The sequence below is a fragment of the Mercenaria mercenaria genome, chromosome 12 (assembly GCF_021730395.1).
Source record: "Mercenaria mercenaria strain notata chromosome 12, MADL_Memer_1, whole genome shotgun sequence".
Classification (NCBI taxonomy): Eukaryota; Metazoa; Mollusca; class Bivalvia; order Venerida; family Veneridae; genus Mercenaria; species Mercenaria mercenaria.
In genome coordinates, this window is record NC_069372.1 from 22,336,271 (window position 1) to 22,360,682 (window position 24,412).

At 35.7% G+C, this 24,412-nt stretch overlaps 2 protein-coding genes across 2 annotated transcripts; one reads left to right on the forward strand and one right to left on the reverse strand.

Moving 5' to 3' along the window:
- Positions 1-1,503: 1,503 nt before the first annotated feature.
- On the forward strand, positions 1,504-20,034 carry LOC123533524 (collagen alpha-1(XII) chain-like). Its single transcript, XM_045315177.2, has 13 exons — positions 1,504-1,658; positions 4,291-4,306; positions 5,778-6,004; positions 6,202-6,426; positions 9,708-9,834; positions 11,408-11,557; positions 12,578-12,604; positions 13,912-14,048; positions 16,437-16,574; positions 16,815-16,971; positions 18,183-18,311; positions 18,622-18,642; positions 19,046-20,034. Exons 1-13 carry the CDS (start codon positions 1,617-1,619, stop codon positions 19,594-19,596), a joined length of 1,947 nt encoding a protein of 648 aa, XP_045171112.2. The 5' UTR covers positions 1,504-1,616; the 3' UTR covers positions 19,597-20,034.
- Positions 6,938-9,516, reverse strand: LOC123533525 (uncharacterized). The gene is made up of 3 exons (XM_045315178.2): positions 9,179-9,516; positions 8,508-8,771; positions 6,938-7,668 (listed from the first exon to the last, which is right to left on the reverse strand). The coding sequence occupies exons 1-3, from the start codon at positions 9,423-9,425 to the stop codon at positions 7,091-7,093; spliced, it is 1,089 nt and encodes a 362-aa protein (XP_045171113.2). The 5' UTR covers positions 9,426-9,516; the 3' UTR covers positions 6,938-7,090.
- Positions 20,035-24,412: the final 4,378 nt, after the last annotated feature.

The following is a 24,412-nucleotide window of genomic DNA, read 5'->3' on the forward strand; positions in this document are numbered from 1 at the left end:
CGGCCATATTTATCCACCGCTTCTGCGACGAACCCTCCACCGCCGCGGCGTTGGAACCACAGCTTTTGCGAAAGCTATGGCCAGTGAGGTGTGTGCATGTTGTAAGATTCATGGGAGGATGCACGAAGATACTCTAGCCTAAACACCCACTGTTATAAAATATACATGTATATTGCATTTGATTCCTGCCATATCCTTATATATGAAGATACTCTCTAGTGTTGCTTAACACCCTGAAATATAAAGATATTTTCCAAATAATCGATTCGCATTCTGGGTTATACTTTTATATAAAACATTCCTATTAATACACAACTATGTATGTAGTATTTTTTTTTCTGTTGATCTACATTATTATTAAATGTTAAATAAGAGGGCCATACTGGCCATAAATCGCCCAGTTAAACTACACTGTTTTCTTGAACAGTTTAAGCAAATGTGTATGTAAGAAAAATATCTGTGAAATTATTTTGAAATAATGCCAGTGTTTTCTGACAAGAATATTTCAAAGTCTGTACTAAATAATACGGATTGACAGTGTGTGTTGGATGGGGAAGGGGAGATGCGGACTGATGCCATGGGATACGATATCAAACAAGAAGATTTTTAATGTATCCACTACATATATATAAGGAATAGTGACCCCCTCCCCCCTCGCCTCCCCGACCCTACACACATCACTCCATCTTTGTCACAATAACCATCTAGAAACTCGAATCATTATTAAAAATATTTCCAGTTACTAGTACAAGAGATCGAGGCAGTCGATCTTTACCTGTAACCTGAACTTTCGAACAGAAAGCCTGGCGCATATTCACTCGGAAACCCTGTAAATTAGAAATGGTCTCGTAGTTTTGCTGTAGAAGACAACAAATCTCAGACTACAGATCCTGTACATCTGCTTGATGCTGCCGTGGTACACATGTCCCGTCGTCATATGACAGTCTGGAGATAATGACTCAGTACCACTTAAGTTCGAGCATTAAGTACGGACACATTCTAAAACAAGTACATTCGTGTTATGTTGTACTTATAACTTTCCATTTTACCCGATCCTACACCCACATGCATTTGATTCAAACAATAGATACTCTGGTAATTTGGTGTTGGCTGATTTATATCAGCTGCGGTTGCAAGTCGTACTATATGACACATTCCACAAGCACGTATACAGGTCTCATTTGGAATCAAATTCTCCGACAAATTCTTGTTGCTGGTTCCGTGACTGTTCTGAGAAGCATAGATGTTAAAGAGTGTATGGTGCCAGGCTCTCTGTTTCATCTAACAGTCTGCTACACACGAGAGACTGGAATAATTAGGTAGAACATTCCTAACTTATCATATCAAATCTCAGAATATCTAAGGAGATAATTATTCTAATAAATTACCAACAATTACATGCATTTAGGCAACAATGTCTTTGTATTTACGCGTCTTTTTTTACGATAAAGTTCATTCACCATTAATTCTGGCGACATACGACATTCCTAAACCCTACAGTCTGTTTTGCTGTCCAGAGTTGTCTATATATATAACGGAGCGTTCCAAGTCACAGATCTTGTAAGTTTCACCTACAAGAGCGGACTGCTATAAAGCTATAAACAAAACATTTGAAGATGGCTGGAATTACGAATTTATTTTTGCCTCTGTTCTTAACTGTAAGTATGTCTTTTCTAAAATTTTCTCCTTCATTTTAAATCGGGGTTTACTTGTTTATATAAAAGAAATTGCGAGATGACTATAAGACGGCAAAGCTTATATTTATAATATAAGACGTAGAATGACAAGGTATTGAAACATGCTAACAATTGCTTACATATACAGGTGCGTAAAGGTAATATTGTCTTCTTATATGAGCCGCGCCATGAGAAAATCTACAAAGTGGCTTTGCGACCAGCATGGATCCAGACCAGCCTGCGCATCCGCGCAGTCTGGTCAGGATCCATGCTGTTCGCTAATGGTTTCTCTCATTGCAATAAGCTTTGAAAGCGAACATCATGGATCCTGACCAGACTGCGCGGATGCGCAGGCTGGTCTGGATCCATGCTGGTCGCAAACGCACTATGTTGGTTTTCTCATGGCATGGCTCAATTATATTCATTGCTAAAGCCTTTGCCTCCCTTTAGACCGGCTCCAACCTTAACGATAGAAGCTAGAATATCGAATATGTTGAAATTAATATTCAATGAGGAAGAGCAAAAATTATAAATAACAACATTTGATACATAAAAAAAATCATGGTTTAATTAATAATTTTTTATACATTTTTGTCATCGAAGGACAGAGATATCCTATAACGTCTCTTTCGGATAAATCAGTAAAATCACGGTAAAATCAATAATAACTTTGCGTATTAAGGGGCATTTCAAGGGAAAAACTGTTGAAAATATAAAATCAGATTTTTTTCAGTGACTTGTTTTAGTAAAAAATTCTATAATCTGGATGGTTGCACATATTACGAAAAAGATAAACGAAGAAGCTCAGTCTCTCTTCAAAATATGTACAAATAATGAAACAGACTTTAGGTAGTGGAGCCGAAATAACAATCGGCAATTTTCGTGTGTTTACGTATTCTCTTAGGCAATTCGGCATTCTTCGGACTTGAATATAGTTCAACGCGCACATGGCTTTCCGTTGAAATGCGGAAAATACGTACTTTTACGACTGACACTACAGGTCCACAACCTTAAATAAAGAAGTTTAAATAATTTTTGAATTCATAATTCATAGGACCGATTTACTAGAATAGTTTAGAAACACATTCTTCAAAACCTGTAAACTAAACTGTCGATTATAACTTAAGGTATCCGATCCTCAAATAGGTAAATTTTGATGCCTGGTGACCCCATGTTTTTTTGTTTTGTTTTGTATCATTTGAAAGAGTTGTGTCTGCTGAACAAGAACTAGTAAATAAGATAACCATAAATAATTTGCAAGAATCATTACAGTCAGGCTTTTTGCATGCGAAATGATAGTTCTTACACTATAATAACTGGATTTCTAATATTTTCTTGTCCAATAGAAAATACACTTTCAAATGATACCAAAATTATATGAGCTCACCAGGCATCAATTTTTTATATATTTTGATAGCACTGTTATATAGAACTTGCTTATTTATGGATCGGATACCTTAAGAAACGCTGAAAAGTATATAAGCCAAAGCAGACGACATTTTTCTGCTTATTTTACGACATTAGCTGTAGATATATGGAACAATTGGCGTCCAAAAAGATAAACTGCAAATTCTTTAGATGGCTCCAAATGATTCCATAAAGAACGTCAGATTTTCAAGCTTCTCCAGTTCCGAAATGGTACTTAAAAGGCGACAGGAAACGTTCAGTTAGATACGTATACATGTAGTACCATGAACTTGATCTTTTTACAGATTTTATTTATTCTGCAACTATTTATCTCTGGAAGTAAGGAACGAATGTGAGAAGACAACCGTTGGTTTTTATGTCCAAATTTGGAAATCTAAGCATATCATTTTGCTCGGTTTTCTGCTTCGCCGTTAGAGCAGAACTATAAAATGTTATAATATTCAGAATTACATAAAAGCTACAAGACACATTCAGTTATGTATATTTTAAGGTCCATAATGCTTTAAATTTGTATCTTAAAAACAGATGATACAGCTTTCCAAATAGATGTTACGCGTACTTATATGGTTCGAAAAGCATTTCATTTAATATTGCATTTGAACTGTTTTAGTTAGAGCCATAAAGGGAGATAATAAAAAAAGCAACAGATTCAATAAAACACTCTAGAATATTCAGCAATATTCAAACCTTTGACAGTTGTTAAAGAAAGTAATTATTAGATATAGGATTTAACAAGAAATTAATGTATTTTATGTTCATAACGGAAAATGTTGCAGCAATATTTTAAACAAAGGCATTATGAGCTTTTAACAGCACGCAATAGTGTTGTCAATTTTAACTACCTGTATAATGTTGCAATTGTTAGCACTGAAAAGACATCGCCATTGTATTTTATACACCGTTTGATATCATCTTATTGCTTTTGCTAGTCTATAATCTTAATAAATTTATTATTCGAATTATATTATTTCTACTGTATCACTATCATAACCAATCAATTAGCATTGTCACAATATGTTGAATATGTAAGTATATGCGAAAGGGACGCCCTGAGTCTTATATTGCAAGGACTTTTGGGTCAACCCTCAATAAGTTTATAAGTGTATAAAAGTTGTATTTTGGTTTATACGATAATGAAATATTTATATACTTCTTATGAAGTTTCCACATTTTTCCTTTATTACAGGTGTGCATTGTATATGGTAAGTATGGCATTAGTATCATCTTTCTTGACATTTAAGCCGCGCCTGAGTAAACCAACAAAGTGCATTGCGACCAGCATGGATCCAGACCAGCCTGCGCATCCGCGCAGACAGGTCAGGATCCATGTTGTTCGCTAACGGTTTCTCTAATTGCAATAGGCTTTGAAAGCGAACATCATAGATCCTGACCAGACTGTGCGGATGCGCAGGCTGGTCTGGATCCATGCTGGTTGCAAACGCACTATGTTGGTTTTCTCACGGCGCGGCTCATATTATTCTTATTCGTTGAAATTCAGCCATGCTAGAAATTTCTACATTTGTGAAATCAGATTAATTAGAAAACATATCTAACTTCTTAATATTGGTATGAACAAAAGCTTACACATTATTGTTGTTGTAAAGTTCTTCAGATGTTGTGCAAGTCATAAGATGTATCGGTTGTCGAAATATTTTGAAGATATCAGAAAAACCGTTTTCATTTTGATATGTCAGTAAATGTTTGGTTTTTTTTCTTTCTTTTTTTTCATGGGAAAGTTTACATGAAAATTCTGTTTTTAGAATCCTGAACGCTTTTATAAACATTAAGGTAGCCAAAATTACAGTTTTCCAATTTTGTTGTTGTCCAAAACATCTAAAATATAACACCATCAAAATAAAGTTTTGAATACGTATTCAAAACGACTTAGTTTTTATCAAATTGAATTCTTCTGATTATCTTCCTTTGAGTTTTAACACTACCATTATCATGAAGGATTTAAATGAAATTGAAAGAATAAACTGTTTTAAAATAGCTGGATTATATTCATATATACATAGCTCGTTTTTCCCTGCTGAAATGCATTGCAATAAATATAATCTTATAAGTATGCTGACGCACCATATGCCCAAATCACTCTGTTGCGCCATATGCCCATATCGCTCTGTTGCGCCATATGCCCATATCGCTCTGTTGCGCCATTTGCCCATATCGCTCTGTTGCGCCATTTGCCCATATCACTCTGTTGCGCCATATGTAGCATTAAGATACCGACTTTGTCAATAAAGCTGTTACATGCTATGGGATGTAAAAGCAACGTTAAAAAGTCTTGTATCAAGCACAAAAGAAAATTTAGTTCTGCACTCGCCTACTGTTAGCCAGTCAATAATTCTGTCAAAAATAAAACTAAAGTGTATCTAACCTTTAGTCTGCTGGCGGCAAAGAATTCTGCCTTTGCGTCCAGTGCAGACTGAGATCAGCCTGCACGTGGTCTGCACTGTTCGCTATTCTGTCAGTAATTTTTCAGTTAACACACCTTTGAATAATAAATGGTACTGCCCAAATTGAGTGATGGACCAGTCCATTTTAGAAATTTAGCAGGATAAAGGTTAATGACATGAAACCGAACAAATGTCTTCTTTCAAACGCTGCATGACACTTTTCATTTAAGTTTCTATATACTAACCAGAAAACGGAATTGTTGTTATTTTTTAGGATCGGAGTCATGTGGCAAGCCGGCGGATGTTGCGTTTGCAATCGACAGTTCTAGTAGTATCTGGATATATGACTTTTATAAACAGATCGACTTTGTAAAGGCAATGGTAAAAATGTTCGATATCGGACCGAATGGCACCCATGTCGCGGCTCTCACCTTTTCAGACAATGTGGCCACGGAATTCTATTTTGACGAGTTCGAAACTAAGACGGAAGCTGCAGAAATGGTATGTGTAATGTATATCTTTCTTTTGACCCACTTTGTAAGGCACTGAATAGTGCAAAGGAACTTTTATGATTTAAAGATATCTTATTTTCACGCACACACACATGCATATTTTGATGTTACAAACCATTGAAATAAATACATTTTGTATACACTTATTAGAAACATTTTACCGTAACTTACATCCATTTGAAATAGGTTGGGAACATTACACACGCCTATGGATCTTCCACATACACACATAGTGCTCTGCAGGCCCTGCGAGAAGATATATTCACAACTGAACACGGTATGCGTGGCACCGTCCCAAAAATTGCCATACTACTTACTGACGGAAAATCCACCTACGGAGAGAAGACACGGGCGCAGGCCGAACTGGCCAAAGATGCCGGTATCAAAATTCTAGCGATAGGAATAGGAAATGTAAGTACCTTTACAACTACATTGTCATCTTAACAGAATTAACTCTACATAAAATGAGATCGGCATAACCGAAATCCTGTGTGTGAGATCAGCTATGCCGAATTCCAGCATATGAGATCGGCTAAACCGAATTCTTGCATGTGATAACGTCTAAACCAAAGTCCTGCATTTGAGCTTCCTACCTGTGAGATCTGCTAAACCGATGTCATGCTTGTAACGCTGTCATTGCTTTTTTGACATTTTGTTTGAATGTTTTTAAACATATAAAAGTATACACCCTCAAACTGAGGTAATACCATTTTTTACATTGATTATCATCATCTATATTTTATTTTTATCGTATTCATTTCACGTATCTATTCGTATATATTTATTTCTGTAAAGTGTTTGAAACGATTCTAGATTTGAACCAGATGTTACTAGCGTTTGGCTACTATCAGTTATTTCTTATAGCACACGGTGACTCAGTTTATCAAAGACAATGATTTAGAATAGATAAAGAAATATCATATCAATTAATACATTTATCCTAATTATATGTGTGAAAAAAACATGATGTATTAAATTTACAAAAAAAAAGCTAAACAGCGAATATAAAGTTATCTATGAACTTAAATGATGATTTAAGTTTTTTTTTATAAATATATATCTATACAATGGGATGTCATTCAGCACAGCAACCACTGCAGCAAGATAATCGTCGGAAGAAGTTTCTAATCCTTGTGCCAATGTTTTCTCTCTCCGTTTCTAATGCCTTGCGCTGTTTCTTTTCCTCCAATTCTTTATCTTTTACATATTTTAACAGTTCTGTGGCCTCTTTAATGATTCTTTTCTTCTCGTCTTGATCAAGTTTGCCGTTGTAATAGATTTTTACTTTACCGTATCGTGTTTTCTTCTTTTCAACATTTGAAAATTTTGGGAACGTTTTCCCCTTCAGTTCATCAGTTTTAACTCTAACTATTGCGTCGGTCGTGTCATTTGGTCTACATTCGCGGATATATTCTGATCGCAGTGAGTTAATACTTTGATCTTGTAGGCGCCCATACGATATAACACAGTCCTCTAAGTGAGTTGCGAGAGCAGTGACTTCCGAAATATTGGTACCAGTGGCATCTGAAACATTGGTATCCGTCCGAAGACTAGACATGTTATTGTTCCAAATTACATTACAGTTTTTCTTTTCTGTTTCTTTTTCGAGAGAGTTATTTTCAGTTGTTTCTTCAGCTTGACAATATTGTTGCCCTGTGAAATACAGAAAAAAATACATAAGTTGTGCATTAGCGTACGCCTTACATACTAGTCATAAAAAGGAAGTGACTCTTATTTGCTCATTCGTGACTTTTTAATCATTTTTTACTCATCTTCACAGACATGTGGCCATTATGACATGCGAGTATTTACAATCTAAAGACTTTACGTGTAGGTTCAACAAGGTTGAAATCACTGTAAATATGCAAATATAAAAATATTGCACCACATGTTTATTCACAAAGTCCAAATGGAAGAGACCCACACTTTCACTTTGCAATAGACCCCCAAGGATCTACTTGATTTTTGTAACTATATTAGTAGTGACTCGATATAATAAAATGTTCTGTAAAATTCTTATTAAAATATCCAATTTCCTTTGTTCTAGCTCTTTATAAATACTTTTAAATGCCAGTGTGACATGTTGACATCTAAGAACTAAGTGACGCTATCTTTCGCGGTTCCTATTTAAAGCTGAGAGTTATACCCAGTAACAAGCCAAAACGTGCACCAATGAAAACTCGGGAATTAATAAGTGGTTACCGGCTTGAACAGGGATATGAAGAGCTGACCGGGCTAAAATCGGGAGTAGTTTAATCGTATTAAAATAAACCAAGTGACTCTTATTTTCTTTTGATTAAGAAAATTACCGCAGCCTACTTCATTATTTTTAAAGACAAATCGAAAAAATCTATGTCAAATGTTTTCATTGGTGTACGAAAATACAATTTTCCAAGTAGAAAATGAATTACTTAATAAATTAATAAAGTCGTAAACAGGTTGTATTGTAACAGAAAAAGTCATTAATAGTCTGACTTGTAGGCCTATAGTACCTTTAGAGGCATGTTGTGTATATTCTATCATCACTGTATTTAAACTATGTTTGTTATCCATGATCTTTGCTTTCTCTACTTCTTCTGTTCTCCTGTTCAAACTTGCGTGCAAAGTATGACGGCTAGGTAGATATGTACTTTTTGAAATATTTTCAATGGCTGTACTATGCTGTTTCTCAGACATTGGCGAAGTTGTTTCATTCTCCTGTTCCTTCCGGGCGGTTCTATCATCATCGCAGTTTTCCATGTTCTCTTCCAACAAATCTAATTGTATACACGGCGAAAAAGCTATTATACTGACATTAAATGTTCAGGGTTCCGAGTTAGTCAATTTCTAATCGTCAGGGATTAAGTCAAGCAATAGTAAAAGACCCATATACTTAAGTATTTATCTAAACACACGAGCGTCATTTAAATAAGTATCATTTTGAAAATAATCGCGGAAAGTCTCAAATCTCTCCAAGGAAAACTTTTTTATTTTTATTTATGTATTTGTTTTGTTATATTGTTTTAAATTCAGATGGTGGTTCATTCAGAACAAAAAGTAAGAATAGATTTGGAGTACAACAATGAATAAAAGACATTTATCGACAAATTCTCCATTAGAATTTTAGAAAAGTGAAAGAAATAGTTCACCAAATAAAAAAAATAGAAATAAAAAATATACGAACCTATTGATACTCTTTTCATATTTCCGTCGTTTTGATTTTTCCCGCTGTATTGATGGGAACTGAATTTCTCATCTTCAACAACCACTATGGCCGCTCGTATAACATTTTCAATAACTTGTTGTACGCAATTTCTATTTTCTTCAATTCGACTTTCCTCTACACCTCTTACAACTTGTTCAAGAATGCTATTCAGAAATTCTTGAACAGTTTCTCCAATATCTAACAGAGGAACGTCCCCGTTTGCCATAACTAATACGATTTGTTTCCAACACTTGTTTTTTGACTGTCCTTATAACTTATTAAACCCATGACGTGTCCGTCGCCTGTAGTGTTGACGTCTATAGCTTTTAGTTTTTGACGTCACAAACTGTGTGACGCAACGTGACGTTACCTTAGACTGCATGCAAGCATCATTGACCATTTTCACTGTTCAAAATAAGAATACCAAGAATTCTGAATTTGTAATTTTTTGCTACTTGCTTAATTATTTTGAAACTCAAAGAGTTTAAATATGCCATATTTGTTTCAGGTGAACGATGATGAGCTTCAAGCCGTTGTCACAGACCCGGCAGACAAGAACTACTTCCATAAGAATAGTTTCAGTGAGCTCAAGTCTGTGGTTTTCAAGGAACTGATCGCACAGGCCGCGTGTAAAGGTAAGACAGCATCCTCGATTTGACTGATAAGGGACAGTGCCAAAATGTTGTTCGTATTTATGTATATTTTCGACGGAACTGAATATTCTTACGGGGTACACAAACTTTAAGCTCAAACTGAGGATAAACTTAACGACATGTTAGGGTTCTGACGTGCCTAAAGTAAGTAACATTTTCCATAGTATGTGAGACTTTTATTCGTAACGAAAGATATTCGTTTAACGAATGATTGTTTAAGAAAGTTGTTAACGATGTTTCGTTAACAAATATTCTAAACGAAATAACTATCGTTAACGATGATTCGTTAACGAATATATTTCGTTTAACGAATGATTGTTTAACGAAATGATTCGTTAACGATAAAAAAGTCTCATTACCCAATTGAAAAATGGTGTACATCACTTTAGGGCACCTAGTTTCTAACAGAATTAAAGGTATAAGTTATGATGTTTTGCAATAAAATCTAATGGGTTTATGAAGTTAAAGATGTTTTCCGACAAAATCTAAAGGCGTTATGAGGTTAGTGGTGTTTCCCAATAAAATCCAGCAGCGTTATGAGGTTAGTGTACAGCGTTATGAGGTTATGACGCTTTTCAAATAGAATTTATCAGCTTTATGAGGCTAAATGCGACAGAATGTAACGGCGTTATCAGGTTAGTGATTTTGCCCTTTCATTTATTCTTTAGACAAGTAAAACTTATCATGATCTAGAATTGCCGAAATAGCGATTTATATGAAAGTTCCTGCAATTTCTCTAGAATCGCGGAAAAAAATCTATGAACGTTTCTCAGAAAGTTAAATATTGTTGGCAGCATCATAGCTACCTGACATATGCAAATAAAAAACAATGGTCTAAATGTTAACGTAAAAGCTTGTTGGTTCTTTCCATCTATACGGCGGACATGGCATAAACATGATTGTACTAACAAATACATGATTTAAACAAAATTAACTGAAAATGGTCCTTTACCGCCCTCGAGCAATATATTCATTTATCATGCGCATATCACTCATTTTAGTTATATAACAATATACGACTGCATACACCAACAAGGAAAATATTTAATGACGGTTCCATCGCCAAGCATCATCATTTGCCAGTTATTTCCGTAGTTTCCTGAATTATATACGGTTGAAACTCGCTATCTCAAATTCCAAGGAATCGGGCGTTTTACTTCGAGGTAACCGAAATTCGACTTAAAATGATAATTGAGCCGCGCCATGAGAAAACCAACATAGTGGGTTTGCGACCAGCATGGATCCAGACCAGCCTGCGCATCCGCACAGTCTAGTCAGGATCCATGCTGTTCGCTAACTGTTTCTCCAATCCAATAGGCTTTAAAAGCGAACTGCATGGATCCTGACCAGACTGCGCGGATGCGCAGGCTGGTCTGGATCCATGCTGGTCGCAAACCCACTATGTTGATTTTCTCATGGCGCGGCTCATATTTTGTGCGTTTTCGGGACAGGAATTGAAAATATCTTCGAAATAGCTGGAATTTGAGATAAGCGAGTTTCAGCTATAATGTGTTTCATATTAATGCATCACGTTTAAAATAAACTGTGCCTGCAGTCATCGAAACCACAACCACAAAGGCACCTACGACAACAACAACAACGACGACGACTACGACCACGGAGGCAACAACAACAACAACAACAACAACGACCACTGAGCCCACGACGACAACCCCAGAACCAGTATCAACAACCCCAGACTATGGTATGTAATTTAATTATTACACCCATATTCTATTAACTGCTAACTTTAGGAACATATTTATTAGATCTATTTTTGAAATATAAACGTCGACATATCAAGTGCGTGTAATACAAATTGGTACTTTGTAACTTTAGCAATAAATTACAGCCTTAAAGAGTATTTTTGTGTACATGACAGACTTCATGAGTGGTTTTGGTAGATACTGTCAAAGTGGCATCAAATCACTTCGTTTTTTACACTTTGATTACATCTTTTTTTTTTTTAAATAAAATTAATTATTTTCTTTATGCTGCTTTGAAGCAGATTATTTTTGAAGTAATGGTATTGAATCAATCATAAACCATTATCACATATAGTTCTTTTTTGCAAGGTATGGTTTTCAGAGTAATTTCTGTATGTTAACTCGTAACGTATCCACGAAATAAATTTCATGATAACGTGAGGTTGATTTTTCTCTGGGTAGTCTGTAAAATGTTTGACATGGTAATACATCTTATTACGTCTACTTGAATGCATTATTCGAGATCGGTCGGTCATCTCTTGAGTGGACGGGGTAACAAGCCGGTCAAAGAAACCAGGGGATCGCGAGTCCGAACACCTAATCTCACAACTAAAACTACTGATTAGAGACCCACGTATGGATGTTCTAGAACCAGAGTAGCTTCTGGAATTCAAGCACCTTCTGTATTGTGGACTATCTTCCTAGTAAAATAACTAACATTCTTCCAAAATGAGCATGCAGTAACAACTGTGGCAACTATATATAAGCAAAGATACACAAAAAGGACAGTCAGGGGAAAATATAAACATTTTAAATGTCTAAAGGTAGAATCCCATAAGTCTAACTGTAAAAACTATTGATTCTTGTTTCTTCTTGGGCATTTCGGTCGTCCTTTTTTCGGTTTCGCATTAAGAAATGTTCCGATATTACAAGACATTCCCACCGCTAAATCAAAATTCTTGAGCCGAATTACTGATTAGCCGTTTGCAAAAGTATTTTGTTTGTCTTTCCATTTTCAGCGATGATGGCAGACCAAGCCCAGCAATGTAAGTATAAATAACAGACTGATACTCGTACATGTGTCAAACTGCATACATTTATTCTGGTAATTATGAGCTAATTATGAGCTACATTTCTGAAATATATGTCATATTTTCAGTATGCAGTTTATATTATCATAATTGTCATCAAGTAATTATGAATTATTCCTTGCTTTTTTGTGTATGCATTATTTAACAGCGCAATTATCTAGCCCATTCAAATGACTCAAAGAGTTCATTTCAGAGTGCATTTTGTTCGGTTTATTCTAAATAGAAGAACTGTCCATATTATTCTATGATATTTTAGGGAGTAGCATTAGCGTTATGGGTGTGGTAAAAGTATCAAGGGAGTAACACTAGCATTAATGGTTTGGTCGTAGTATTAAGGGTGTGACTGTAGCATTAATGGCGTGGCACTAGCATTAAGGGCGTGGCTCAGACATTAAGGGCGTGGCACTAGAATTGATTTTGTGACTTTAGCATTATGGGCGTGGCACTAGTATTAAGGGTGTGACTGTAGCATTAAGGGCGTGGTACTAGCATTAAGGGTGTGACTGTAGCATTAAAGGTGTGACTGTAGCATTCAGGGCGTGGCACTAGCATTGAGGGTGTGACTGTAGCATTAAGGGCGTGGCACTAGCATTAAGGGTGTGACTGTAGCATTAAGGGTGTGGGTCTAGCATTAAGGGTGTGGTTCTAGCATTAAGGGTGTGGCTCTAGCATTACGGATGTAACACGTGCAAAAAAGGGTGATCCTATCATGAATAATGTGACATAAGCATTACGCGTTTGACAGAGCTTAAGGATTTTGCATTAGCACGGGTTTTTCTGTATTTAGGTACATTTCTGTACATTGCAATATTTTCGGTAATTACTCTCCATCATCTAAACTTGATAAATATTGCAGAACAGTTTAATGTAACTGTGTAGCCATCCACATTCCCTGAACTCCCGTTTGTTTTAACACTTGTGGGTTTGCAGCAACTTAAATTTTCAAAAATTTGAAAAAAATAGTTGTATGGACATGAAAGTGTTTACTTTGGTGCTTTCTTTTTCTTGTGGATGGAATTGGGGACAAACGCATCGCTATTAAATTATTATTTCAGTAAAATGTCATAAGACAGTTACATAGAACAATTTTAAAATGTGGTGGCCCGGTATCTTTGCTTTGTCTTCGAACCTGTTTTAAAGAGATCATCGATCATAATACATCAAATGTTTTTTCGATGTCTCGAGTTTTGGGACTGGAATGAAACAAAGGTAGTCTTTTACTATTTAGCAAATGATATGTTTATACTACATATACCACGCAGCTTGCCAGGGGAAGCAGGCAGACGTTATTTTGATTGTTGACATGTCCAGCAGTATATGGACGGAACACTTCAGACAAGAACTGAGATTCCTCTCTGACCTTGTTAGTAGATTTGATATCGACAGCGGAAAGACGAGGGTATGTATTTTTACCATTTCATGAATATTTTTTCTGTACCTAACGTGAGAAACTAAATGGCTTTTCCATAAACAAACACCTGATAGTATTTTGTCAGTTATTATCAGTAACTATAGTTAAACTTAAATCGATATTCTGACATTGATGTTAAAGAATATTGTTAACATCTTTATTATTACATGGCTCTTTATATGAGCCATGCCATGAGAAAACCAACATAGTGCATTTGCGACCAGCATGGATCCTGTCCAGATCGGGTCTGGTCATGTTGGTTTTCTCATGACACGGCTCATTTTTATTATATTATAAATCGCGGGTCCACATGTTGTGCTATATGACAGACCTATAAGTAAAAAAAAAATAAAATTAAAACTGAAAATAAATTTCTGTGTCATGTAATAAAATACTTATTGAATGACTTACAGACCAATAGCCAAAACTGTAGGCCGTCGGACCTCGGCAATAGTTTTGACTATTGACCTGTAAGTCACTCAGTAAGTGTAAACTTTAGTCAGTGTACTTCAGGACAACTTTGCCTCGTAGTTAGGGATTATTGAAATGACTGTCATCGGTTTCGTTCCTGGTGTAGTTTGAACCCTTAGCATTTGGGAACGGATTTCAAAACTGTGGCAGATAATCACTTCACCTGTCTAAGACCGTAATAGTTTGATTGTTCAATATCGTAGTCAATAGCATATACATATAGTATACACTTGTTGAATGGCTCACTGGTCAATACTCTAGAACATATGGCTAAGAGACTATTGTACGGCAAGTCACCCAACATGACATAAAAAAAAATGAATAAAGTTTTTTAACTCAAGTTTTGACATTAGCCTCGCAAACCTGTTTTGAACTATGGACCGGTCAATAGCACAAACTGTGGACCGGTGATTTACCTAAGTCATGTCTTTAAAAAGAAACGTTCTGCCAGACAAAAAATCTTTATGATAATTTCAATTAAGCATTTACAGTTTCGTTAGCATATAATACTTTACTGGTGTATTATCAATGCTGTTATCATTAATTAAATTCGTCCTTGGTCAATATTACCTTCAGACAGGTCAACGAAACTGCAATTTAACTTCAGCGTAATTATCTTGTTTCATGAAAATTCATTTAAGGTAGTGGACGATGTTTGACACTCGGCATTTTCCGTTCGATTACGTATTCGTATTCGATTCCGGATTGCTCCGGTTGTTAAGATTCTCCGAATTCAATCGATTCCGGATTTCTCCGGTTGTTAAGGTTCTTCATATTCGAATCCGGATTTCTCCAATTGTTAAGGTTCTCCGAATTCGATTCCGGATTTCTCCGGTTGTTAAGATTCTCCGAATTCAATCGATTCCGGATTTCTCCAGTTGTTAAGGTTCTACATATTCGAATCCGGATTTCTCCAATTGTTAAGGTTCTCCGTATTCGAATCCGGATTTCTCTGGTTGTTAAGATTCTCCGAATTCAATTGATTCCGGATTTCTCCCGTTGTTAAGATTCTCCGAATTCTATTTCGAATTTCTCCGGTTGTTAAGGTTCTCCGTATTCGAATCCGGATTTCTCTGGTTGTTAAGATTCTCCGAGTTCAATTGATTCCGGATTTCTCCGGTAGTTAAGATTCTCCGAATTCAATCGATTCGGATTTCTCCAATTGTTAAGGTTCTCCGAATTCGATTCCGGATTTCTCCGGTTGTTAAGATTCTCTGAATTCAATTAAGAATTCCAGTATCGAATTCAATTAATTTCGGATTTCTCCAATTGTTAAGGTTCTCCGAATTCTATTCCGGATTTCTCCGGTTGTTAAGATTCTCCGTATTCGATTCCGGATTTCTTCGATTGTTCAGATTCTCCAAATTCGTTTCTGGATTTCTTCGGTTGTTTAACTTCTTCGAATTCTATTCCGGATTTCTCCGGTTGTTATGATTTTGCGTATTCGATTCCGAATTTCTCCGATTGTTTTGATTCTGCGTATTCGATTCCAGATTTCTCCGGTTGTTTAGGTTCTCCGTATTCGATTCCGGATTAGGAAAAAGACATTTTTCTGTTGTGGCCGAAGGATGCCGAAATAGCATACGTTGGTACGTAATCACACGGAAATTGCCGAGGTCATTATCTCAAGGCATGATATGAGCCGCGCCATGAGAAAACCAACATAGTGCGTTTGCGACCAGCATGGATCCAGACCAGCCTGCGCATCCGCGCAGTCTGTTCAGGATCCATGCTGTTCGCTAACGGTTTCTCTAATTGCAATAGGCTTTGAAAGCGAACAGCATGGATCCTGATCAGACTGCGCGGATGCGCAGGCTGGTCTGGATTCATGCTGTCGCAAACGCACTATGTTGGTTTTCTCATGGAGCGGCTCAGTTATATTCAATTAATCTAATAACCATGCAGGTAGGAATGATAACATTCAGTGATGCCTCCGAGGCAAAGTTCTACCTGGATGACTACAGTACCCAGGAAGAAGTTAGTAAAGCTATTCTACAAGTGGAATCTGCAGGTGGTATAACAAACACGCACCTGGCGCTACAGGTAATGCATGTGTTTTAATGCTAAAATATACATTCATTTCTTGTTAAAATAAAGTTCTTCTACGAACATGTGAAAGTTTTAATTTTACAGCTCATTTTTGCTTGTTGAAAATTTTGTTCTCAGGAACGTTTTTAAATTATTTTTTAGCAACACTTACAGAATCGACAGATATCTCGAAAATTCAGCCCGTTTATATATTTCCGACTTTAACTATTTATTTTTGTTTACATTTTATAACAGGAATTGGTTGAAGAAATGCTTAGCAAAAAGCATGGTTCCCGGCCCGATGTAGCCCACATTTGTATTTTGATTACTGATGGTAGATCCAGCAAACCGGAACTCACACTGCCGCAGGCTGAATTGGTCCACAAGGCCGGCGTTAATGTCTTCGCAATCGGTATTTAATAAATTTCTTAAACTGAAGATATATACAATCTGGAGAAAATATAGTAGGTGCATATTTTGCCACCGTACATACGTGAATGATTGTGATGTCATCTGAATTTCATTGCTACACTGGAGAATTTCTTGACTGATTTGTAACATCCAAGATTTTAGTCTCCTGCTTTATAGACAGACTATTCGAAGATAAGGTAGAGCTTTTGGACTCACCCGTACATCGTCGTCCGCGTCGGCATCTTATTTTGTTAGGTTTTTGTATGTAAGCGGGTATCTCGGTAACCATTTGTGGGAATGGATTGACACTTCACACACTTATTCAAAATTATGCCCCTATTTTGACTTTAGCAGGTACATGTATCTCAGCAGCCACAAAGGATTAAAATGGATTAAAACTTCACATAATTGTTCACCGTGATGATCGGACATGCATTGCTTAGGTTTCATAACTCTATTTTGCATTTTTACAAAATTATGCCCCTTTTTCTACTAAGCATTTTTTATGTAACCTGGTATCACAGTACCCACTAATAGGAATGGACACACTTGTTCGCTGTACATAATGATCGGACATGCAGTGCTTATAGGTTCCTTAACTCTACTTTGCATTTTTACAAAATTATGCCCCCTTTTCGACTTAGCATTTTTTGGTTTAATTGTATGTAAATTGGTATCACAGATCCCACTAATGGGAATGAATTGAAACTTCACGCATTCGGTCACTGTGATGATCTGATATGCAGTACACAGGGCCCATAACTCTACTTCGTATTTTTACAAAATTATGTCCATTCTTCTACTTTTATATTCATTCAATTGACAAGGCTGTTGAACAGTCGAGTGCTGCTATCCTCCGACAGCTCTTGCTTTTTTAACGTCAGCCTCGTTTGACTTTGCAATGGCACATGCATGGGAATACCATGATAGAGAGTCAACTTAGTTCATATTCAACAAGAACACTTAAAGTATAGTACATTTTTGCAGATTTTAAAACATTTCTGCATTATGTGTAGACATGCCACGATAAGGATCATTAAAGATATAAAAGATACTTGTTTGTTTCCGTACCAGTGAAAAATAATATCGATATTTTCCCTGCTTTGAAAGAGAGTAAATATCAATTTTATTTCACTGATATATTCAAGTATTGAAAAGCATGAAACAAAATACTTTAATAAATTCATACAAAGTTTCATTCTGTAAAAACAGGAGTTGGAAATATGACAGATACAGACGAACTGCGTCTGATGGCATCTAAACCAGAGTTTGCAATCGAAGTGGACAAATACAGTGCACTGAAACATATCCACAATCTTCTTGCATACGAAGCTTGCGAAGGTATACATAAATAAATTAGTCGCGAAGTAATGCTCTTCAATTCGGTCACGGTTTTAAATACGGTCACGTATTTAAAACCCAAGTACGTTTAAAATCATTCAACCAGTTTGTAGACCCTTGAAGCTTCCTTTCGAAATAAAATCGTACAGGTCATGATAAGCAACTCCGGAACCAAACGGCTTCTCTTTTTAATACATATAAATTTTGCACTTGTATGATAAATCAATATGACGTACTCGCCTTATATTTCAATATTATATTCATTGTAATGAGTTGAATAAAAACATGCACACATATTTTCCATTTTCAGTACCTCAGGGCGACCAGCCACGTAAGTCGAATTTCATGTTTTGGTAATATATATGTTCTTTACATAACTTTAAAAAAAGCCCACCGACAGGCGACTTCTCATACCATCAAGGCGATAGAAAATACAAATGTCTCCCTGGGCGTAATTTCAGGCACGGAACGGTACCACTGTATAAAGCCGCCTATCCTCACAAGATAGCAGATTGGCTTTTTCAAATGATAAAATAAACATTGAAAATGTTGGTAAACGGCAGTTGACTCAAAATCTGCGTTTCGAACCAACTGGGCACCTTTTTATAAACAGTAAAAAGATATATATGTATAGACTAAAAGCTTCTTTTTTTCCCCTTCGCTTTAGTTGTCATATATTTATTCTGTTGCTACATCTGTTGTATATGGTCGTAATTATAATGGTATGTTTTCAGAGTGCGCAAAAGACCTTAAAGCCGACATTATGTTTGGGTTGCACGGAATAGGTGGCGGAGATAGAAGCCAGGTGACGGAATTTATCAAGTCTGTGGGTGGCGCTTTCGATCTGCGATCCGGAAATGTGAAAATAGGCATGAATGAGGATTGTGGGAAGGCAATGTTTAAACTTTCAGAATTTGAAGACAAAGAGTATTTCAGCTCCACTGTTGAAGAAGTTATGGGCAACCAAATCTCAACAATGATTGGGAACATACGTAGAGGCTTCGGGTTTTCAAGAGCAGACGCAGATAGATTTGTGGTGTTGATCGTATCTGGAAGAATTGAAGATATGGACATCGCCTTTGATGAGGTTAAGAGGTTGAAATATAATAAACGAATCATTGTCGTCGGCGTCGGTAAAGGCGTTGAAAAGGAGCAACTGATGTCTCTAGCAAGTTATAAGGACACCTCTAAAGAAGATGACACGCACGTGTTTATGGTAGAGGACTCTGATGAGTTACTGTTCGAGGTCAAGAAGATCCATCGCCTAATGTGCAATGCTCAGTAATCATACATAGAAGTGATGTAAAACAGTTAAGTGCTCTTATGGTAGCCTGTGAAATACTACTAAAACACCAATGTGTTTGTTTACATTTGCAACCATTGGCTGTTCTTCTTAGTTTAGTTGACTGTTGGCTCAGATGCCCAGACTCCTTCGTGCAATGCATAGATGTCAACTGAGATTCAACTTCTTTTGATAGAAATACTGTTTGCAAATGCAGTAGCAGGTTAATGATCAGTCACTCGTAAACGGACTGTGAATTGTATATGCACTGTTTTTGTTTAAATATCATATGTTTTAGCTTAATACAACATACAATTCGTTGGAATATAAAACTGAAGTGCAATTACATTGTAGCTTTCATCAGTCTATATTGCCCTTAATCATTTAAACATTAAGAGAGACTTACAGTCTGTAAACGGATTAAATCTTAGACAAGCTTGACTGTTTTGCCATTTGCATCCATGAATAATGCAGCATCTTTTGTTTTGAATGAAAAATATGTGCCAAACCATTTGAATTAATTAAAAACATTAGACCATATTTCCTGAATTAGAAATGCCAAGTGATTTGTGTGTCCTATAATGAAAATATTTCAAAAGATGAATTTGGTATTGATATTGCCACACCAAACATTTATGTCTATACTTTTTGCAGAAGTCTTTACCACTTACCATTGTCATGCTGTAAAACCGCTGTTCAGGTATTTACATGTAATTACTACACAGGTGATGAAGAAGCATTTCCGGACTATCAGATAATTGCCGAAAGCAAATCCTCATTTTTCACAGTTGAAATGGCATTTTTTTTATGTTTTAGTTAACCTAAGGCAGTTTTTTTATTGTAGATCTATATTTTATATTTCGGTAGCATTTTCAAGACTATTTTTGCATTTTAAAAATGTATACAATATAATCTGTAAAGGGATCATTTGGAAGCCTAGAATGCAACCAAGCAAAATAATAGCAGACTCGGTTTGATTGAGTCTGTTCTTATTATACATGTGTTCATACCCATATTTTAGCTGTCATTTTGGAAGATATTCCACAATGTTGACATGTAAGACAAAAAGTCTCGTTTAGAAAATACATGACCCCTATTTTTCTTTGCTTAAAGGTTTAAAGTTCATTTATAAATAGTTAACTTTAAAAAAAAAAGATGGGCCTGGCTGTGCGTGACAGCACTCAGAAGATTGTCTATTTTAATTAAACAGAATATATAATTAGTAAATATTTACTATTATTAAACCGTCATATGTTCGAAGTTACTGACTTTTTTTACCTTTTAGCGATTTGCAACTGACAAATAAACGTTTTAAACCAGCGAGGCAATTTATCTAGAAAAATTATATTTTGGCTGAACGTTCTGCGTAAAATATTGTTTAACAATTTCAATATATGTATGCAAAGATACATGTAGTGGAAGAAACGGTATCCAAAATTTGCAAATATATGAGATATATAAACAAATTTAGATAGCAGATCATAACACTGGTATTTATATGAGCCGTGCCATGGGAAAACCAACATAGTGGGTTTGCGACCAGCATGGATCCAGACCAGCCTGCGCATCCGCGCAGTCTGGTCAGGATCCATGCTGTTCGCTAACAGTTTCTCCAATTCCAATAGGCTTTAAAAGCGAACAGCATGGAGCCTGACAAGACTGCGCGGATGCGCAGGCTGGTCTGGATCCATGCTGGTCGCAAACCCACTATGTTGGTTTTCTCATGGCACGGCTCATATCAACATTTAGATGGATGGGCAGATAAATAGTATAGTATTACACTTATTGAATGACATACTAGACAATAGTTTCAACTATTGTCAGTAGTCTGAAGGACAGACGTCAGTAAGTTTTGACTATTAACCGCAAAGACCGACGGTAAATAAGTTTTGACTATTGTCCGCTAAGCCATTCAATATGTATTTCATTATTCGGTGTCTGAAATAAATTTTCGTACATTTTTCTTCAAGTTTCGACATAAGCCTAGCAAAATTAAGAGTTGAACTATTGACGAATCAATAGCACAAACAATGGACCAGCGATTGATATAAGAGTCATATAATAGTTATAAGATAATTATGTATAAATTTATTTTTAATTGTATTCATATTGGGTAATAGGATTAAACTAGAGTTAATGGCATAAAAATAGAACCTCTTGTATAAGTAAATAAATTGGCCTAATGTCTGAAATAGAAAGTTGCAAGTCAAAGTTTACTTTTTCGTCATATAATGAATTAAATACATAGACAATGACGTCATTGTACTCATTATTAATTTACTGAAAAAAAAGTAATTATTGGTTTGCAAGTTTTTTTAAGCTATGTGTTCTTTTAGTCAGAATAACTTTTCATTAAAAAGATAATTTGAAGAACAAAAGCATCTACATAAAAGTCATTAGAATGCTACACAATATAGTCCAAAAACATGAAATCATTTGTGTTTAACAAAATGGAAATATGACATTGGAGGGAAATACAGTGCTCACTTTCTTGAGTTCCTTCTGCAAGGGAGTGCAGATGCATTTGTAAAATCATTTTATCAAATACATCAAAATAATTGTGTAAGCACAAGAAGATTTTAGACCACTGCAAAGACTGGTGCTGTAACGTACTGAAGACATGCAAGAATGCCACGGAAGAAACGTTTGAATAGACCGTTGAAAAATAAACAGGTATGCTGTTTTCAATTCTCTGTATTTTTACTTTAACATGTGTACCAACTACTTACTTCCGAGACCAAAAAACAACGACAGAGTTAGGTAAATAGAGCATAAAAGGTACGGCATAATTTTCAGAAGTATTTGACAACTTAACAAAAAGAGACAAAGATGAATCGAGATGTTTGTAAATAGTATACCGATGACAAAAGCTATCGGACTGGAGAGAAGGTAATATTCTATCCTTATGGAGAGTTAAGAAGAAATGCATGTAAGAGAAAGCGGTGTCAAATGGACTCGTCCTTGGACGGATTATCTGACAAAAAAAGAACATCAACTAAAATAAGTACTTATAGCATTTCTTCCATAACTGTTGCGGCAAACAGTGTACACATGTATGACTGAACCTTCTTAAAAGAATAGAACTGCAATGGTAAGAAAACCAGTTGAGCTGAAGAAAGATGGTGAACACAAAGGTATAGTTTGAACACAAAGGTAGAGGACAAACGAGTTCTTTAAGCAAGTCGGGTAATATCATGATAAGGTCAACATAAATCTTGTTGTCTGCTTTGGCTACCTCTAGACCAAACTTCTTGAGAAAAAAACTTTTTTTTTTTCATTTAAAGAAATTAATACAGAATTGTACATATTTGGCATCTGCTTTAGCGTTATGAATAATGATGATATTGCAAAATGAGTGTAAAAATAGAAAACTGCATATCCTGGTTCAAGTATAATCCACGGTTTGGTTGCCGCTGGTCACATGGAACAATACGTGCAGTAAGCACTAAGCACGCATTTTTGTTGAATAAACTGATGTATGCGTAACATCAATACAGTGTACTATATGATCCTTCTATGCCGAATCTCGATTAAATTTTGAAATTCATTTTAAGAATTAGATTTCATTTTAAGAATTATCTAAAACTTCCTTGCAAATACTGAGGCATTTTGATACCTCTTAAAAGAATTATTCAAGGAAGCTATTGTTTATGTAGCCATGGAAACTTCAGCAGTCCTTATAACAACAACAACAACAAAACTGCCGTCAACTGAAACATTGCCGACAACGGCGACAACGGAAACAACGCCGACGACTTCAACAACAGAAACCACAACAACAACAACGGGAGAAAGTACAACAACCACTGAAACAACAACTACTATAGCAACTACAACAACAAAACCGGAACCGGAAGTTACAAAACTGACAGCGACAACATCAACGACCACGACTACTACTCAGACACCATTATTTACATCAACAGGTACAGTTGTTTTGTTGTTTAAAAAACAACAACAGAAAATAGTTACCACATTGAATTTTTGTTTCAGTTTCCAAAGAAAATATCTTAAAACGCAAACGATGGAATACCAGACCATCGCAATAATTTTCGACGTTCAACCTATTTAGCGGCGCCCTTTTCAAGTAAAAATGTTTGAAATTCTGGGTTTGCAGACATGTGTAAATGTATAAGACTAATTATGGTTTGTATAATATTTCAGAAATGCCAAACGAAGACCGGGAGAAAAGTAATATGTTATTTTATATTTCCATAATTTCATGATGTTAAATACTGTTGGATAATTTACACTCTTTAATCAGGCAGACGTTTAGCGTAATTATGCATAATTTCTGACAGCTTTGTTGCGACACTAAATGGCTTTAATTTTCCATAAATACTGATTTTCTCACAGCATTTAATTTTGACCTTGCTCGTATATATTTGGAATGTAATAATCGCAGATATACGGATCATGGGGTCGTGAGTTCTATCCCCGGGCGAGGCGTATGTTGTCCAAGTATCAATTGAAACGGAACTCATATATTTTCTTATAAATTTCATTTCTGTAATGTATATTTTCAGTTCCCCAAGGCGACCAACCAAGTAAGTAAACTTATAATGTGTTTCTTCATCAATCTCTTTCTGTCTTTTATTCTCACTTTAGTTTCTATTGATGAATTAAATAAATGCACAAGTTAATATGTAATATAAATATCAACACAGCTTGTTTTAGTATCCTTTAAAACCTTCAATAAAACTCGTTAAGTAATGAGAAATATGTACCAGAAAAACAGTTGATATTATAATTTTAATAAAGAATCTAATCCGCCATTTTTAACTCACAAATATCTGTTTCAGATAATACATTGTTCATA

Bases quoted from the DNA above. Each gene is read 5' to 3' on its own strand.
- LOC123533525 (XM_045315178.2), bottom strand. From the start codon at position 9,425: ATGGCAAACGGGGACGTTCCTCTGTTAGATATTGGAGAAACTGTTCAA. The intron at 8,772-9,178 runs GTTCGTATATTT...GTATACAATTAG, and splicing joins TATGAAAAGAGTATCAATAG to ATTTGTTGGAAGAGAACATG. The intron at 7,669-8,507 runs GTACTATAGGCC...TGTATTTCACAG, and splicing joins TACACAACATGCCTCTAAAG to GGCAACAATATTGTCAAGCT.
- LOC123533524 (XM_045315177.2), top strand. From the start codon at position 1,617: ATGGCTGGAATTACGAATTTATTTTTGCCTCTGTTCTTAACT. The intron at 16,575-16,814 runs GTAATGCATGTG...ATTTTATAACAG, and splicing joins ACACGCACCTGGCGCTACAG to GAATTGGTTGAAGAAATGCT. The intron at 16,972-18,182 runs GTATTTAATAAA...CTGTAAAAACAG, and splicing joins CGTTAATGTCTTCGCAATCG to GAGTTGGAAATATGACAGAT.